At 43.2% G+C, this 19,136-nt stretch overlaps 2 protein-coding genes across 2 annotated transcripts in view; one reads left to right on the top strand and one right to left on the bottom strand.

The window, feature by feature from the left end:
* Positions 1–19,136, bottom strand: part of LOC146539545 (uncharacterized) — a 73,715-nt gene that overhangs the window by 34,153 nt on the left and 20,426 nt on the right. The window lies entirely within an intron of this gene.
* On the top strand, positions 1,586–17,825 carry LOC146539546 (uncharacterized). The gene is made up of 7 exons (XM_085185151.1): positions 1,586–1,680; positions 3,176–3,287; positions 3,461–3,630; positions 5,066–5,171; positions 5,264–5,415; positions 11,588–11,712; positions 17,381–17,825. Exons 1-7 carry the CDS (start codon positions 1,586–1,588, stop codon positions 17,680–17,682), a joined length of 1,062 nt encoding a protein of 353 aa, XP_085041277.1. The 3' UTR covers positions 17,683–17,825.

Genomic DNA, 19,136 nt, shown 5'->3' with positions numbered 1-19,136 from the left:
ATTATTGGTATAGTAGAAATGCCGTCGGACCTAGACTATAGGTCACAAAAGTTGAAGTATGATAATATAGCAGAAATAATGCCGCTAAATAGGTATCAGCAAATTCGTTGCTACTTACATTTTGCACACAACAATCACGACAATGGTGACAGGTATTATAAAATAAGACCTATTCTCGAAGTAAGGCAGAATTGTTTGAAGCTACAAGTACGAGAAAATAATTTCAGTACTGTGAAATGATGATAGCATACAAAAGGGCTGGAAAACGTAAACAATATATTATGAAGGATAAACCCAATAAATGGGGATTTAAAAACTACGTGCGAGGTGGTGTATATAGCACAATTTACGATTTCCTTATATATGGAGGCGAAGATACTTTTACGTATCACTCTTCACAGAAGAAGAGTTAACTCTTGGTTTTGGAGCACAAGTTGTGCCAAACTATTCAACGTAAGCCTGCTACTATCTATTGTGATAATTTCTTTTCTTCGCCAGAGCTCTTTTATATTCTTTTTCGGAACAATAAGGAATAATCGTCTTCGAAGAGCTGAAAAAGTTATTCCCGGAGAAAAGGAAATGAAGAAGGAGAGGGGTGTATTTTCAGAATCGAAATGCGATAATAACCGCCTAGCTGTTGTTCGGTGGAATGATAACAAGACATTTATAAGCACATACGTAGTTAGTTACCCCATCGAAAAAATTCTAAGATATTCTAAGGATTTGCAAAAAAAGTTGACGTACAATGCCCGCAAATAGTACGTGAGTATAACAGGCACATGGGAGGTGTAGATCTTGCAGACATGCTGATATCATTGTACAAAATACCTTTCAAAAGCAGAAGGTGGTACTTAGTTATTTTTGCCCAAATGTTTTGCTTGAATAATGCTTGGCTTGTTTATCGAAACCAACGTAGGCCTAGAAGTAAAAATTCCCTTAAGGTATTTAGACAACAGGTATATGAAAACCTACTTTTGGCCAACAGAAGTGCCAAAAGAATCAAAAGGGAACATTAAAAAATAAACAAACCTTACGCAGCAAGACCTTTAAGCCCTGTAAAATATTTCATTTCCCGTCAATTATGGATGAAGGACGTTGCAGATATTGTCAGAAAAAAACTGTTGTTTTTTGTATAAAATACAATATCCGACTTTGTTTTGTGACTGGTAAAAATGCCAGAAACTATTTCCTTAATTTTCATACTGAATAAATGAAAATTATTTTTTATTTACTGCATATTGAGTGCTGGCCGCTACACTGGACGTCAATATTTATAACTACTATATACTACTATATCATTGTCAGTGTTCTTCACAGCGGACATTGATTATCTCAAAAATGGAAAATAATATATCTTTTTGCTTATTTTACAGATATCCTAATGTATATACAGACATGGAAAAATAACAGAAATTAAAAAAAAATCTTATCAAATTAAGGGTAGATACTTCTAAATTTGTAAGTGAATTAGGCTAAATAAAATTAAAGTATGAAATATAAGCAAAAAATAGACAGTACTATGAATAGAACCAAAGAATCAAAATTAAAAAGAAAAAATGAAAAATACAACGTTGTGTTTGGTAAAATGAAAATAGTGAAATACTTGCGAAATGAATTTGAAACTTCAACAACACACGGCTTGTCTTACACAGTGAATAATAAAATTCACAGTTTAGAGAAGTAAGTAGATAGTATTCAACTTCTATGCAACTTGCATATTTCACACATTTACTTTTTTTGTATATTCCAGCCACATCCACAGATTGGCTAGAAAAAATCTCGTGAGGATCGTGAATTGTCGAGGTTCTAGGATAACTATTATTTTGAAGGCCTCATAATGCCAATTAATGAAATAATTGCCATCTAATAAAAAATATAGGCCTCTACAAGGTTTGAACAACCGGACAAGTGCGAGTCGGGCTCGCCCAACGAAAGCTCCGTACATAAATTAGGTCTCGAGCTCTTTCTGAAATTCAAGCTTAGCTTAGCCAGAGCCATTTTATTTGATACTTCCTTTGAACTGGCGGCTTTAATTCTAGATTTCACTCCCCTTTTAAGGTTATTATTTTTAAAGATTTAACGTTATTTGCGAATATTCGTCGTTTGAAAGTTGGTCATAATCACGTCCAATGTAACCGTTACAAACATACATATACAGGTGTACTGCGATCGACGCACAGAACACATTTACTAGAAGAATGTTCACTTTATACTAAAAAAAGGGTAACAAAACGATGCTGCTGCCATCTAAAGTATGCCCACCAAAACAACAATTTGCGGGAAATTGAAAATTTGGCTTTAAATTGATTTTTATTCAAAAGCCAGAATTATGACTCTTGAAAAAAAATTGAAAATTTGAAAACTTTTAGAATATATATTTTTAATTAGGTATTGTTAACATAATGGATACTAATTTCCATATTAAAACAAACAATTATCAACAAGGATTAAAGAATATACTTACTCATAAGAATTGGTTCTGTTTCACAGGATCTTTTGGACAATTAGTTTCATAATATGTTTTGGCATCGTTTTTCTTTTATTAAACATACAATACTCGAGGTTCATGGTAAGTTTTTATTGAATTTAATTTTATATAGTTAAATTTTTCCTGTCTTTGAACTAAAAAATCGTTACATTTCATTACCAATAATAAAAATAGGTTCAAATCTATACTTAAGTATACTTTTTTATATACTCTTATAGGCTGCACCTACAGTAATGAGCGTTGAAATGAATTACTTTGATTGGAATATTTCCTATCCTGCAATAACTCTTTGTCCACTCTACAAACCGGATGTTGAAAGATTTCGATCGTTTATTGAGTAAGTCATAAACATACTTAGCAATATGAGGCCAATTGTGGCGCTACTGGTTGTGGGTTCGATACTCATTTGAGGCAATGAAATATTTATTTAAATTTATATTTCCATTTCTTTAATCTAGTATAGAGGCAAAGCGCGACTTTAAGTTTCGCCACTTAACACGCAATACCTCTAGAATTCGACGGAAAGTGGGGAACAACGTGTACTTAACACTAAGTTCCTTCTGCCTACCCTGCTGGGTGTGGGATACATCGTGAAGCTGATTTTATTTAAAGTATAATATATATCTATATTTATATAGAAGCTAATATTTTAATCACAACGTGTTGATATTATTTATTTCTTTCCAGTGCTACGAATAATCTAACGGGATTAGATGTAGACGCTTATATGTGGGCTATATCACAATCTGCTTTGGACACTTTGGAATATTTAGATCTAGCTATTCCAGACGATGTAATTGCAGTAAATATCTACAACTATGCTAAAATTTAATTTTAATAAATTGGGAATCAAACCAAGAACCTATCGCGCTTAGCACATTTTGTGCCCCTGCGCCACAAGTGGCCTCAAAGTAATATTTATTACATGTTTATTGAAAGCACGACAGTAAATTCATGTATTATTGTGAATAGTTAATTCATCCAAAAGACTATGCAACAGTAGCGGCTTCGGTGTTCAGGAAATTTGAAAACAGCTGGCTGACCACTAATATGAACTGGTCGATTGGCGTGGAGGCAGCTATGACGGAAATGGGAATGTGCCACGTGATAAATTCCAATGTTGCAAAATACGATACGCCTAAGTGAGCATTATATTTACATTAATAATAAAACAGCTCAAAACAATCATGCTTAAAATTTATTGCATTATTGTAACCAAGTTTTATGTTTGCGATTATAAAACGTCATTATATAAATAATTTCTTTTAAATCCGATATACATATTTAAGAAAAATAACGATCCTCATTTACTCGAAGCGTCACTTTTCTTGAATTTGAATATGTGGTGTTCCAATGCAGGCTGCAATGTCAGTCGTAATGTAAAATATTAAATTGTTATAAAAATAATAATTAAACTAACAAATCGCCTGGAGTATGTTGTTTTCTGTATTTATTGCAGGTGAGGCTATTTTTTTTACTTATGTACATATCTTTAAAATAGAAATAAAATTTTAAATAATCTGTATTTATTGCAGAAACCCAACTTGAGTATTTATTTCAAAGAGTGGAATAATTAATATTATTATACATATTTAACCTGTTAGCTGGGTACGACGAAATATTTCGTCATACATAAGAGCCCACTGCAATGGGCTTAATATATTGAACGCATTACGTTCTACGTTGTTCTTATCTATTAAATCGACAATAAATTTATGAAAACGGAAAAACGAGGGAAAACCATATCAAAACCGGAAGTTATCGTTGACTATAACAAAAACATGGGAAGAGTTGATCTTGCTGACGGACAAATTAAAACTTATGAAATCGCTAGAAGTCAAGTAAAAAAATATTACTATAATTTTTTTTTACATTCACTGGACATGGTATGTTTGAATGCATATCTTTCATACAAAAAAGATGGCGGTCATCTAGATAGGCTCCATTTTCTCATAGAAATTGTCGAAAAAGGTGTCGAAAAATACGGAAATGTGTCGCAGTCGCCATCAACTAGTAAGGGACGCCCTTCTTTGACACCAAAACCATCTCGACTAATTGAAAGACATTTTACGGATTATATACCAAAATTCAAGAGTAAACGTAACCAGGAGACGCAAAGATCGAGATTCTGGTGTCCTGACTGCTGTGCTGCCTTGTGTATGCCACACTGTTTCAAGCAATATCATACTGCAAAATAATTATTATAATTTGTTCAATAAATTCCTTGTACATTGAATACATTTGAATTATAAAATATTTTATCAAAATAAATAAAAACCCTAAGTTAAAAACGATATTCCTTTATTATTTGAGGTGTGATATTACTTATCGCTGCGAAGAAAAAGTCCCTATTCTGAAACGAGTTGAGCAATAGCTAATTCCCCGGTTAACAGGTTAAAAGATTTTACAAGATTACACATGAAATGTGTATGAAAAAAATATATATGAGATGTGTAAAGATTTTAGACAATTTATTTAAGCTTTACACGCTATTTATTTAAGCTTTAGCCGAGTAGATGTCGAATCCACAATCGTCACGTTTACAGCCTCTTATTTATTTATTTTATCTATTTCTAGGAAAAGAAAAAAACATGACCAATCTTATGTTAAAAACAACATTGAACTATCCGTCTTCGAAGCCGACTTCCACATAGAGTTAGCAAATTATGCACCTGTTTACAAGGTATTTTTATATATATATCCCCGTATAATTGGTCCCCGAAGCCAAAAATCCAGTAACTTTCATATTAGTTAAGCCATAAATAATATTTCCAGGTATTCATCCATAGTCCTGATGAAATCACAACTAGTACAACGTCAACTTTCATTTTTGACGTCGAGGGCGTGATAACATTCGGACTATCTATCTGGAGTAGTCGTATCTCCGAACAATTACGATACAAATCTTTGCGTCTTCGAAAATGCCGGTATGAAATAGTAACAATTTCTAGTTGATTTTAGCCGCGACTGGCCTCTAGTTCATATAAACGTATTATATCACTGCTTCCTTATAAACATTTCATAATTAACGGTACCCATTAAATATGAAATAATTAATATATAAATTATTCTGTTCGCGACAACGCGACGACGCGAACGCGCATCATCGGCCGTGGACTCGTCACGACATGGTTGAGACTCTTTCATTCGGCAAAAAGTGACGTCATACCACTCTCGTAGTTTTGAATGTTATTATTAGTTTTTTGATGTATATTTAAATACTTTATAGTATAAATAAATATTAATAGTAAAATAGATGAGATTATAAACCGATTTAAGTGTCACATTTTAGTTTTGCAATAATATTTTTCTAGTTTATATCGTATTTGTATAGTTGTACTATGACTTGCCGCATTAATCGCTTTTTTATATAATAGTAACTTCCGTATAGAAATTTTATTATTAATTATTGTTTGTCATAGTTTTCTGTAAAATAACAGATTTGTATATTCCTAATGTGTGTAAATAATTATCTATGAGATATGTAATAATTATCTATGATATGAGAGATATTTTATCGTAATTACTTGTGTGAATTTCGTCATACTTTTCTTGTTTTTTGTAATTTTCTAATAAATAATAGTTCAATAGTATATTGTGTTATATATCGTTTGATAGACATTTTCGTATACCTTTTATATATGTAAACTCTAGATCTCTCGTATAAATAGTTATTAAAATATGAATGTAAATATGTCATAGTCATAGTGAAAATTTTGGATAAATAAAGACAAAACGGCTCGGTGACTCTCGGCTCTTTTTACCGTTATTAGCTCCGACCGCCTCGCGTATAAAAGGCGCGCGTCGGGCGGCACAGCGTGGATCCGAGCTCCCGTCCGCTGGTGGTCAGCAAGCTCCGGGCGATTCTCGACAGCACCACACCAACGCTGGCGGCCGGGGACTTCAACGCCAAGCACCCCGCCTGGCGTTGCTCCTTCGCCTGCCCCGACGGACGCCGTCTCCTTAGAGATGCCCAGCGCGCTGGATACGAGGTGGCTGGACCTGACCAGCCTACCCACTACCACTACGCCGACTGCCACTATCGACCTGGCGGTGTACCGAGGCCTGGAAGCCGTAGACCTCGAGACGCTGCCCGATGCCTTCGGGTCGGACCATCAGCCCGTCCTGGCTACTCTCTCCGGCGGGCTGACCCTGGCCAAACCACCTCCGGCCCGAGGCCGGATCTCCTGGGAGTGCTTCGAGGCCTCCCTCGCCACGAAGCCGACGCACATCCCCCCGCTCACTGACTCCGCCGCCATCGACAACCTGGCCGCCGACATTACCGCGTCTGTCCAGGACGCGATGCAGTCAGCGACGGTGCCCCCAAGATCTCACCGCCTCACGCCGATCCCTGGGCACGTCGCCAAGCTCATCCAACAAAAGAGGAAGCTCCGCAACGAGTGGCAGACGACCAGGGATCCGGTGATTAAAACAAAGGTCAATCAACTCATCGAGCGCATTAGGGCTGCGCTCGATGAGGACGCTTCTGACGCGTGGGAGCGCCGCATCCAAAGGGCAAGCGAGGACCAGCCCTCGCTCAACCTGCTCAGCCGCCAGCTGATGAAGGAGAAGCCGCCCACTGGTCCGCTCCTCCAACCCGACGGCTCCCTCCGCTATTCTGCGGAGGAGAGAGCCGCGACCCTGGCAGAGCACCTGGCGGCTACTTTCCAGCCAAACCTAAGTGAGCGTCCAGAACTCCACGCTCAGATGGAAGCTGAAGTGTCATCCCGTCTCGCTGCTCCTGCACTACCTCTGCCGCCGCCGCCGTTCATCTCACCGACTGCCGTCAGGAAGGCAATCGGCCGGCTTAAGCCTAGGAAGGCGCCAGGCCTGGACGGCGTCACCAATGGGGCGCTCCAACACTTACTCATGAAAACTGTCGCAGCATTGGCCAGGCTCTTCAGCGCCATCCTGCGCCTGGGCTACTTTCCCCAGGCGTGGAAGGAGGGCCTGGTCGTCATGCTCCCCAAGGCCGGCAAGAATACCCGCAACGCCGACGCCTACAGGCCCATCACTCTATTGAGCTCACTTGCCAAACTGTTCGAGAAGCTTCTCCTTCCGCTTCTCCTGCCGCACCTCCATCCGCGGCAAGAACAGTTTGGCTTTCGCAGTGGCCACTCCACCACGCTCCAGGTGGCCAGGGTGCTACACTTTGCTGCAGCAGCAGCCAACAGGAAGGAGAGTGCTGCTGCAGCCTTCCTCGACGTTGCCAGCGCGTTTGACCGCGTCTGGCACCCGGGACTCCTTCTCAAGGTGCTCCGCGCTGGCACCCCGCATCACATAGCGACCACTAATGCCGCCTTCCTGAGCGGACGTTCCTTTCGTGTGGGAGTTGAACACGCCCACTCCAGCACCTACCAGATCGCCGCCGGTGTACCCCAGGGGAGTATCCTCTCCCCTGCGCTCTACTCTTGGTACACCGACGACCTGCCAGCCGAAAAGGACACAATGCTCGCCTTGTATGCCGATGACGTGGCCCTACTCACCAAGAGCCTCAATGCCAATCACGCCGCCGTCAAGCTCCAGCGAGCGCTCAATCTGCTGCCGAACTGGCTCGCGGAGTGGAGGCTCTCGCTCAACGTGGCCAAGACCCAGATCATCTCTCTGGGGCGCCACTTGAGCCTGCCTCCTCCGCTGAGCCTGCAGGGTCAGCAGATCACCTGGAAGCCCACCGCGACCTACCTCGGCGTCGTGGTTGACCGGAGGCTCACGATGATAGGACATGTCAAGAAGGCCGCGAACGCGGCAAAAGTGGCGCTGCACCTGCTGCGCCCCCTCTTCCGGTCCCGTCTCCCCCTCCGACTGAAGCTCGCACTCTATAAGACGTACGTCAGGCCGCACCTCACCTACGCCGCCCCGGCGTGGTACGCCCTAGCGAGTCCCCGACAACGCAACATCCTGCAGGTGGTCCAGAACGTTGCCCTCCGGCGCGTTACCCAGGCTCCCTACGTCAAGAACGCCACTCTTCAGCGTGACCTGAGAATAGAGAGCCTGGAGGATCACATGCGCCGGCTCGCGTCCAACGCGTTTCGCCGTGCGGATGTCTCGGACCACCTGCACCTTCGCAGCATCGCGCCGTGGCACACGCGGCCCCCTGACGTGCGTCGCCTTCCGAGGGATTTCCTCCCTCCCCCCGAATCCGATCCCGAGTCCGACTCCTGAGCTGCCACCTCGGTCGCTGGTCGCTTAAGCTGGGCCTCCCTCGGGGCAACCGAGGGTCTCACCCGGCTGAGCTTGACTGCCCAGGTGGCATTCAGCTCATCCTTTCCCCTGACTAATTCCCCCTCCTCTCCTTGTGCCCCTGTCACTCACAGCAGGCGCACTCCCATCCCCCTCCCTGGCTATATGCCTACCCACAGACGCACCCATAGTAATGGGTGCAGAAAGGAAGCCACGATCATAGGGCTAACACCCTGCTACCGTTTCCTGGCCTACGGCGAACTCAGCTCACAGCGTGGAGTTGCAATGCGACCGCGGTACCGCCCGGACGTCTCAATGTCCGCTTGGCTTCGCTTTTTCACCAAAAACAAAACCAATCCACGCACGCGCGCACTCTCGGCTTACGCCACCCTGCACCACCAAGAAGACGAAGAGGACCAATCGGCGTCGTTTTGTTCGGCGAGCGGCGATCTCCGTTGTTTTGTGTAGTGCAGTGTAGTATGTTAGTGTCCATAGGATTTCACCTGCATTCATACCCACGTGAGTAATTTTACACAGTTTTAGCTTAAGCTAGGTACTCCCGGCCCCACCAGGCCGAGACATTAGGTCAAAGTAGGCACACACCCCTCGCCTTGGCGGGAGGTCACTTGTTCTCTCAAAATGATCCGAGTAGACGCGGTTAACTTGTTAAACTACGTCGCGCAACATTTCCCCGACGCCTTAGAAGGCCTTAAAACAATGAGGCGATCGCTCAATCGCCCGAGCTAATAGCAAATGAGGACGAACCTGAGGAGGCCGACGCCGGCTCGGATGAGGACGAGGCTTCCGCAAATAACGCGGAGTCCGAGTCTGAGTCCGAAGCCGCGGAGGACCCCTCGTCGTCTTCGTCATCCTCTGAGGCCTCAACCGACGAGGAAGAAACTCCCGGTGTGGAGGATAATGACGATTTCGAGACCGTCAAATCAAAATCGGCCAAACGGAAGGCCCGTAGATCGTCAGGTACTCCGCCATCAACCCCAGCCAAACGCGCCGCGCGCGCATTAAAAACCCCCTTCCCGCAGTCCTCACCCCCGCGTAGGTCTAGGAATAACGCGCAGGTAGTGAAAAAGGGTGCGCAGGTAGATTCGACAAACAATACCGACAATACAACACCAACGACAGCTAATAATACAGTTCGACCCCCGCGTCCAACTCCGGCGACGGTTCGGTACCGCTACCGGCCGGCACTCGTAGGGACAGGTTACCTCCCCCGATTATAGTACAGGAAAAGAAAGCATAGGACAACTTACAATTATGGATGTTGTCCACTAAAGTGCAGTTCAATTCTGCCAGATCCACAGCTCAGGGCATTAGAATTCAGGTGTTAACACCTAAAGACCACAGGGTCCTTACAACCCACCTTAGAAATTCCAAGATAGGGTTCCATTCCTACGCTCTGGAGGGCGAGCGTCAGTTACGTGTAGTCTTCAAGGGTATCCCCTCCGACTTAGAGACCGAATCCGTTTTCCGGGACTTAAAATCCCAAAATCTACCCATCAAAGCAGTCCACCGTATGTACAATCAGTACACAAAGAAAAGCTACGACATGGTCCTAGCTGTCCTAGACCGTAGCCCTGAGGGCAAACAAATCTTTAATATCAAATCCGTCTGATCACTCACGGGCATCACTATTGATAAGCCATGGTCTCGTGGAATTCCAGGGCAGTGTCACCGCTGCCAGCTCTATGGGCATACTGCCAAAAACTGTCACGCAAAACCCAGGTGCGTGAAGTGTCTAGAAAGTCACGCCACAGCTGACTGTCCGCGCAAGGTCTCAGACCCGGCCGTACCTCCCAGCTGCGTCTTGTGTGAGACCCAAGGGCATCCCGCAAATTACCGCGAATGCCCTAAGGCCCCACGCAGGATGCCTTCCCGTCCAGCGCAAAACCCGTCCGGCCCTCAGCCAACATCCAGCCCCTCCTCCCTCCACTAACGCGTGGAGGAAACCTCTTCCAGAAACCCAAGCCGCTAAGGCCTCCAAAGCACCAAAGAGTGCCAAACCCAAGCCCTCCAGGGCCACTTCCTCCACCCGCCAGCCCCGTGGGGAGGTAAACCTAAGCCAGGATTACTCCTTTCTAAATTAGCGATGCTGACCCCATTACTAAAGCGAACGACCCTAAATTTGTAGGTAGGGCTACACACAATCGCAAACACACACGCTACGCACACCGTCCCCGCCGGTGGAGACGAGGTCCCAGCTTTACTGTGGCCCAATCGCGCCTCGGCGCGAGAGGAGCCCACTCTCAATAATCCAATAGGGCATCAAGAGCCCTCCCCAGTAGGCTTTGGTCGATTCGATCGAAGCAAAGCCCCCCACTACGAACGGTGTTCACAAGTCGCGGTCCGTGTCTCAAAGGAGACGCCCTTGCGCCACTGTGTTCTCTTTTGTTGGTACCTTCCACGGTAGCCATGCCAAGGTCAGAGCTCGTCTAGCTCGGCCTCCCCAAGCCCAGTGACGCTGTAGAGGCCGATATGGCCAACAGCATACTGCTCATTCGAAAAACGAAAACGAACGGCACAGCGTCAGTCGGCAACCAACAGCGAGCACAGCAAGAAGCAAGGAAACAAGGAAGATCGGAAACAAGACACAGTTAAAGAAGCCGACAGTCACCGACCGTTATACCGATTCAATATCCTGTTTCAACGTTCTTATCAGAACGTCTAACAAGAACGTCTGAACGTCTTGGGGTCTCAGCATACTCCGTGTTCCCATGATCTGGAATCTATAGTGTGCAGGGCATCAGCGGCTCATTCACTTGATTTCCGCCCGTCCGGTACATATTCATTATTTAATTGGTTGTTGATTGCAAAATAAATAATAAGTTTAAAAAGTTTATATTTCTTAGCTTTTTTAAAGCAATAGGTAAAGAGTGCAAAATAAATAATTTTATTTTATTTCAGTTTTATTGACGAACCTACAGATGACAGATATCCTATTTATTCATATAGCCATTGCGTTCTGGAATGTAGAATTAAAATGATTCAAAAGCTTTGTGGATGTGTTCCTCACTTTTACCGGCCACTAAGTAGGTGTTCAATGCAATTAACTTATACTAATACATATTTAGTAGTTTATTTATCATTTGGTTAACTACAGAAACTGGCGTCGTAATTATAGATTACGTTATTCATCAAATTCAAATTAGACGCATCATGGAGATACCAGAGTTCGTGAAAAGTCTGCCACCATCAGGAAAACTCATTCTCCTAGCACTCATAAGTATTCAACATCTTATATATTATTTCATTTCTGTCTGCACAATTGTAAGAAACATTCATCGTGAACGCCAGTCCGAGACTGTTCCAATGGACCCTTACGAACAAGTCTAGTATAAGAAGTCAATTGAAGGAAAACATAATAACCCATCTTAATGATGTAAAAGCGCAAACAGAAGGAAAACAAAGAAACCCGTCCATCGACGTAAAATCACATTCGTCTAATGACGTACATTTGGAATAACATCTCAACAATAATCGGGAAGACGTAGCTCTACGATAATTATTGGTCCAAGAAGGTAAACGAAGAACCCGTGTCATCACGTTAGAAGAACAAGCTCAACACTCGCACGCGCAACATCTGCTCCGCGGAAAATATTCCTAAAAAATAGGAAATTCGGAGCCTAGCGCCTCAAATTTTGGCAGGAAGGCAGCTCAGTGAGTGACTCGACAGGACGTAGTACAGGGTGAGTCATATTGAACTTTCCGGTTTTGGAAGGACGTTGCACGAAGAAGGGAAGGAGTAGAAGGGTGGGGATGGTGTCATTAGACGCGCCATGACATGCAGTTTTAGTGTGAGCAATGGCTTGGTCGGGACAACATCGTGCGTTCGTAGTTGAAGAGTTTATTAAAAATGGCGGCTCAGTAGTGTCCGCAGAATACTGCATAGAGACCTTAAATTTCACCCATACAAGATTCAGGTAGTGCAAGAATTAACAGTTAGAGACTTAGACACACGAACAAATTTATGCCGCGACATTCAGCAGATCCCCCGCACTGCTGTTTTGATCTTCAGTGATGAGGCACATTTTCACCTCGCCGGAACTGTCAACAAACAGAATTTTCGATACTGGGCTGAGAATAACCCACGAAACCTACACGAACGACCACTTCACAGCCCTCGAGTGACAGTGTGGTGCGCTATTGCAGAGTTTGGTGTGTGGGGTCCCTATTTTTTTGAAGAAGATGGTCAAGTCGTCACAGTTACCTCTGCTCGGTATTGCGACATGCTTGAAACTTTTCTGAAACCGAAATTGGAGGAATTAACGCAGAATCATGACAACGATAACATCTGGTTCCAACAAGATGGTGCTACAGCCCATACATCCAGGCGTTCAATGGAAATCCTGCGACAAATGTTTCCCGGTCATCTCATTTCTTTGCGAGGTGACTTTGGGTGGCCGCCGAGATCACCTGATTTAACCCCCTGCGATTTCTTTCTCTGGAGTTACCTGAAGGAAAAGGTGTACACGCATCGTCCCCGAACCATCGATGAACTGAAGGCTGCAATCACGGAAGAAATCAATGCTATTCCGCTGAATATGACTCGACGAGTAATGGACAACTTCCGGGAAAGGCTTCAGCAGTGTGTGGTCAATGGAGGTAGACATTTACAGGATATCATTTTTAAAACCAACTAAATTAAAACTGCATGAATTGCTTTCAAACAATAAAATAATTTTTACTGCATGTCGCTTTGTTTTTAATACACACCTTATTGAAATCGGAAAGTTCAATATGACTCACCCTGTATTTGTGACGCGAAATCAGTGAGGGTTCCGGAGTTATACCGGGATTTTGCGGGAAGATCTCAGGAGAAACAAGTTGTTCGCTGTAGCGAGTTCGTGCTCCGGGTCACGTTTTCGCCGATTGAACGTACGTGCCCGCCGAGAAGCACGTACTGCAGCGAATTCGTACGTGAAATCGTACGTGAAATCGTACGTGATACTGTACGGAATATACGTGCTCGCAGACCAACGCCGTCACTTCACCGCATCAGACAGTGTCTCCGACCACGCGAGCGCACACACAGCCAGAGAGCCAAAGTTAACAAAGGCGCTACCACCCATCGCGGCGTACTCAATCTTCCTGGGACAACCAACAACACAGACATCGCAGAACATCAGCGAAAGGTGAGTCCCTACCGACAATAAAAAAAAAGAAAAAAACAATTTATAGTAATAATAATAATAGCAATAATATATATATATACATATAAACATATGATATTAAACACTATATAGACAAGATACATAGGAATAAATATTGTATAAATATTAAGAATAAACACTGTAATAGATATTTAAGAAAAAACACTATATAGACAAGTACAACAAAATACAACACAATGTCTACCAAATCGCAAGCAGATTCTGTAAAGTCAGGCTCACGCAGAACCGCCGCCTCCACAAATGGAACTTCCACAGCAAGCGCCACCCAACACGGCTGAAATTAGCATCACTATCCCCAAAGTGGAGCCGTGCATGTCCGACTCGGACGGGCCCGCGTCACCGACGGGCTCCGTGGCCTCGAGCACAGGAAGGAGGATCAGCCTCCTTTACACCACCTCCAAAAGAGGCACGGGGGTGGAGATGGACTTGGTGACGGGGGTGGCCAACACGCTGCTACAGAACGGGAAGGCCGCGCTAGAGTCGGTGATAAACATGAAGAGGGAAGTCAAGACAACCGCCATTGAAAGCCTCCAGGGATTGTACGAAACGGTGCTCTCGCTCTCCGACTCCAGGAACCAGGACCTGACATCTCTGGCTAACCGGTTTGAAATGTTTCGGCGGGACGTGGACAACCTGGCGTCCCGTGTGTCCGAAAACTTGCACAGGCAATCGGAGACACAAGCCCCCAACAACAACAAAGACACCGAGGAAAGAGCGAGGCTGACGGAGTCCCTGCAGGCGATAGAAACGACACTAACAGAAATAAAAGAAAAAATCAACATGCCACAAACCCCCCCTCCCATACCCAAAGATATAACTCCAGAGATATGCGGGATAAAAGAAAAATTAGAAATAATGTCCTCTGAGGTGCGAACCATTCGAGAAACGCGGCGCCGTGACAGCAGTCCTCCGAGGCCGTCGATAGACACCAAGCTGGCGGTCCAGGAGGTAAAACAGACCCTGGCCACTATCAAGAAGGGGGTAACGGATCTCGCGAACTGCGAGAAACAACCAGTTAACTGAACTGAACAGAAACACCAGAGAACTCGCGAGAGAAACAACCAGGGACCGAAGACCTTCGCACAGGCCGCTGCCAAGCCAAAGGCTCCCCACCCGAACCACACACTTATCATCGCGTCAAAATTGCCAACAGAGACGAGTGACAATGTCATAACGAGGATAAGAGACGCACTCCATCTCAGGGCCACTGGTGCAAAAGTGGATAGGGTCCGAAAGGCCAGGGATCAGAAGGTCGTTATACGGTGCCCTACCAAAGAGGACAAAAACATTGTAAAAAGCCAAATTGAAAAGTCGCAAAACCTCACAATAAAAGAGCCCACCAATCAAGACCCGTTAGTGTGCGTGAAGGGAGTCCTCAGCTGCCTTACAAAAGAGGAACTCGTGGAATACACCACATCTCAAAACAAACATCTCCTCCAAAACATCCAAGAGGCAGACATGAGGATACGGGTTCGCTACAGGAAGCGCGCCCGGAATCCCCACGAATGCCATCCCGTACTTCAGGTTTCCCCGGTGATATATAAGCGGTTCACCGAGGTCGAGAAGATCTAGACTAGACTAGACTAGTGCTATGTGCCAAATGTCTTGGCTTCGGACACACCCGGACTCTGCAAAGCCGGAACGGAATTATGCAGTTACTGCGGAGAGGACCACGCGGGGAAGGTCTGCCAAAAACGGCAAAATCTAGAAACCCCCCGGTGTGCAAATTGCGCAAAATCAAAAAGGGAAACCGCGGACCAGGCACATACATAGGCCTATAGCTTAGAATGCCCGGAAAGACAAAAATAGTTATTAAATAGTAGTGCAAGAGTACACGATCCCCCCAAATTCCTGACATCAGAGAGCGACCAAGTGGTAGTAGTGGCAGAATGCACGAGAGTGAGGCTAGACGATAGGATACTCGGAATGGCAAACGCCATTTCAAGCGATCCTGAGCCGGGCGCAGCCTTCGTGAATTGGGAGCTACCAAAACTTTCCTGGGTAAATGGGGTTCCGGGGTGTGGTAAGACAACTCACATTATCAAGCACTTCGATGAGGACACGGAAGTAGTAGCGACAACCACAGTAGAGGCCGCGAAAGATCTAAGAGAGAAGCTGGCGCACCGCCTTGGCACGGAAGCGACAAAGAGAGTGCGAACAATGGCCTCGATCTTAGTCAACGGTTTTCATGAGGGAATAGTTATAAACCGGCTAACGGTGGAGGAAGCCCTCATGAACCACTTCGGCGCCATTGTTATGGCGGCCACACTGTCAGGACCGAACGAGGTCACACTCATCGGAGATATCAATCAGCTGCAGTACATCGACAGACAAAATCTATTCGAACTAAGATACTGCAGGCCTAGCTTGACAACCAACATCACATGCGAGTTGCCTTGCACACACCGGAGCCCAATGGACGTCGCCTATGCCCTCGCCGGAGTATATAACAGCATTTACTCCGCAAGCCCCATTGTCCACTCCCTAAAGGTTCTCGGATACACCGACGCGCGAATACCACACTGTAATGACGGCACCCTGTATCTGGTCCACACGCAGGAGGAGAAGAGGCAGCTGAAAGACCAGGGATATGGAGCTGGAGCAGGTTCGCGAGTCATGACTATCCATGAGGCCCAGGGGCAGACCTTCGCAGACGTCGTCATCGTCCGAACCGGATGCGCACGGATCCGAGTACATGAGAGCGTCTCTCACGCAGTCGTCGCAGTGACGAGACACACCAACACCTGTGTCTATTACTCTGACGACGGAGGAGACGCAATAGGCAACTTCATCAGCCGAGCGGTGGGCGCTTCATCTACGGAGGTGGTGGAGGCGAACCTAAAAGGGGCAATGTCACAAAAAGATGATAGGGTGATAGAGGCACTGATCCAAAAACTCAAGGAAGGCGTTCTGCATGAGCCAGGCCAAATCTAATAGGCGAAGGTGTTCTTTACATGTATAAAGTAATTATATAAAATAAGTTATATATGTTAATAACATTTAAAAAAAAAAAAAAGAAATGTCGGTAGGGGTCTCATCCAACCCCTCTAGTATAAGCTCTAGATATAAGTACAGTTTAAATTGTCCTAAAATTAAGTACGCCACATTAAAATAACTTTTGTAAAATACAAAAAGGCACGGGCAACTATGCGCCCGTGGATGTAGATGTTAAAATAAAATAAAAAATACATATTTAGTATCTAAAATTAAAATGAGGAGGCCACGAGTGTGTCGTGGCGCAGGGGCACAAGCGTGTGACTGACAACACGGCACATTGTGGGTTCGATTTCCACTCGAGGAAATTAAATATTTAATATCTTCATTTCTTCGCTCTGGTGTCGTGCCACCAGAATTCAGTAGAAAGTGGGGAGCGGAATGTATTGACAATAGGCTTCTTTTGCCAACCCTAGTACATGCAAATTACGCGTGAAGCGTGAAGCAGAAAAAAAAATACCAAATTCACATTTACTTTACTTATAAATATACATAAGTTTCTAACTTATCTATATTATTTTGCATTTCGCAGAACATGAACGCACTTGCTTCGTATACGAATTAAAATGCGTTCTTTATTATAGAAAGGAAATAATAGCTTTGGAAGCATCAGAAGAAGTTTTAAAAAAATTCAACCACGTCGAGGGTCTACCGCGCATATCTTACGATTGTGGCTGCCTCGATTCCTGTGAGCTTGATATATATTATAAAGATAACGAAGACTATACATCTGGATCTAAAATGAACAAGCTCATAGTAAAAATAACATCATTTCCAAAAGTCAGAGTTGTTAGAGACATTATATTTGACTATTATGATATTTTGCGTAAGTAAATGCTTTATAATTATGTAATACGACGCGACGCTGTCACATTTCTTCCCCAAGTGGAGACCATCTCTTGTAGATTTGATAATTGTCTCTAACAAAAATCTTGTTGCTGCACATGAACAGGTAACTGCTCCTTTTTCTCATCATGATCTTGTCTATCTCGCTTATAAATTGAGCACTCCCAAATAGCTATGGTCTTGCATTTAAATCATATATAATTAAGCTTGAAGCGTTGCAGTTAAGATTTTTTAGATTCCTAGTAAGTAAAAATTAAATTAATTAAAAGGACGATAGGGTGATAGAGGCACTGATCCAAAAACTTAAGGAAGGCGTTCTGCATAAGCCAGCCAAATCTAAGATTCCACACCTATACATGTATAAAATAATTATATGAAAGACAGTTATATATATAATGTACTATAATAATATATGTTAAAAATAATAATAATAATAGAGTTTCAAAGGACCGGGTTCTTTTGAACCCGTAAATCTTTAAAGAGAAACATAATAATAATTAAAAAAAAATAAGGAAAAGAAAAAAAAAAGATTGTCGGTAGGGGTCTCATCCAACTCCTCTAGTTTAAGTTCTAGATATAAGTACAGTTTAAATTGTCCCAAAATTAAGTACGCCACATTAAAAGAACTTTCATAAAATAAAAAAAGGCACGGGCAACTATGCGCCCGTGGATGTAGCTTTAAAAATAAAAAAAAAATTAAAAGAAAATTCTAAAAGTGAATATTCAATATTATTTAAAATCTTGTAACATAGTCCCAATTAGTTTAAAACATAAATATCTCTTGGCTATTAACAACCATAGCAATCCTAGCTTGGCCTTAAATTAGTTGATAATGAGCATGGCACACGGTCTATGTCCGCAGGTAAATTCGAAGTACTTAAGGTGCACAACTATTATGGTGATAGAACCTTAAGGAAACGTGTACCTTATGTACTTTATGTATGTATCTTTTTCTATTATAATAATAAATAAAATAAAAAGTTAGAGGCAAAATTCATTTTTTACGCAATTTTAAGCATATGGAATTTTAAGCACCTTGAACGCCTGAGAAGATGTAAAAATATCAATTGGTCAATAATACTTGGTTGGAACACTAATTTTATTATTTTATATAACCAAACTAGCGTTAAAATTCATTTATTTTTTTAAGTCTTTCAAATAAAATTTGACATAGTGACTACTAAAAATTTCAGGTAAATTGAATAACTGAATATACCTAACCTTTTTAGTTAATTACTTTTTACTATTTTATACCAAATGTGGTACATTCAAATATTGTATTATTTTATGATAAAATTGGTGACTTTACTAAAACATACGTTTTTTTTTTCAGTAAGAAGCGGAGGAGTTGTAAATTTATGTATTGGTAGTTCAATAATCTCGCTAATGGAATTCTGTCTAGTTCTTATAAAAGTTTCTATTTACATTGTTATGAAAGTTAT

Source organism: Heliconius melpomene, chromosome 4 (assembly GCF_056956725.1).
Source record: "Heliconius melpomene rosina isolate 202511_hmr_F chromosome 4, ASM5695672v1, whole genome shotgun sequence".
NCBI lineage: Eukaryota > Metazoa > Arthropoda > Insecta > Lepidoptera > Nymphalidae > Heliconius > Heliconius melpomene.
The sequence above is the reverse complement of the archived record's forward strand: the minus strand, read 5'-3'. Positions and strand labels throughout refer to the sequence as shown.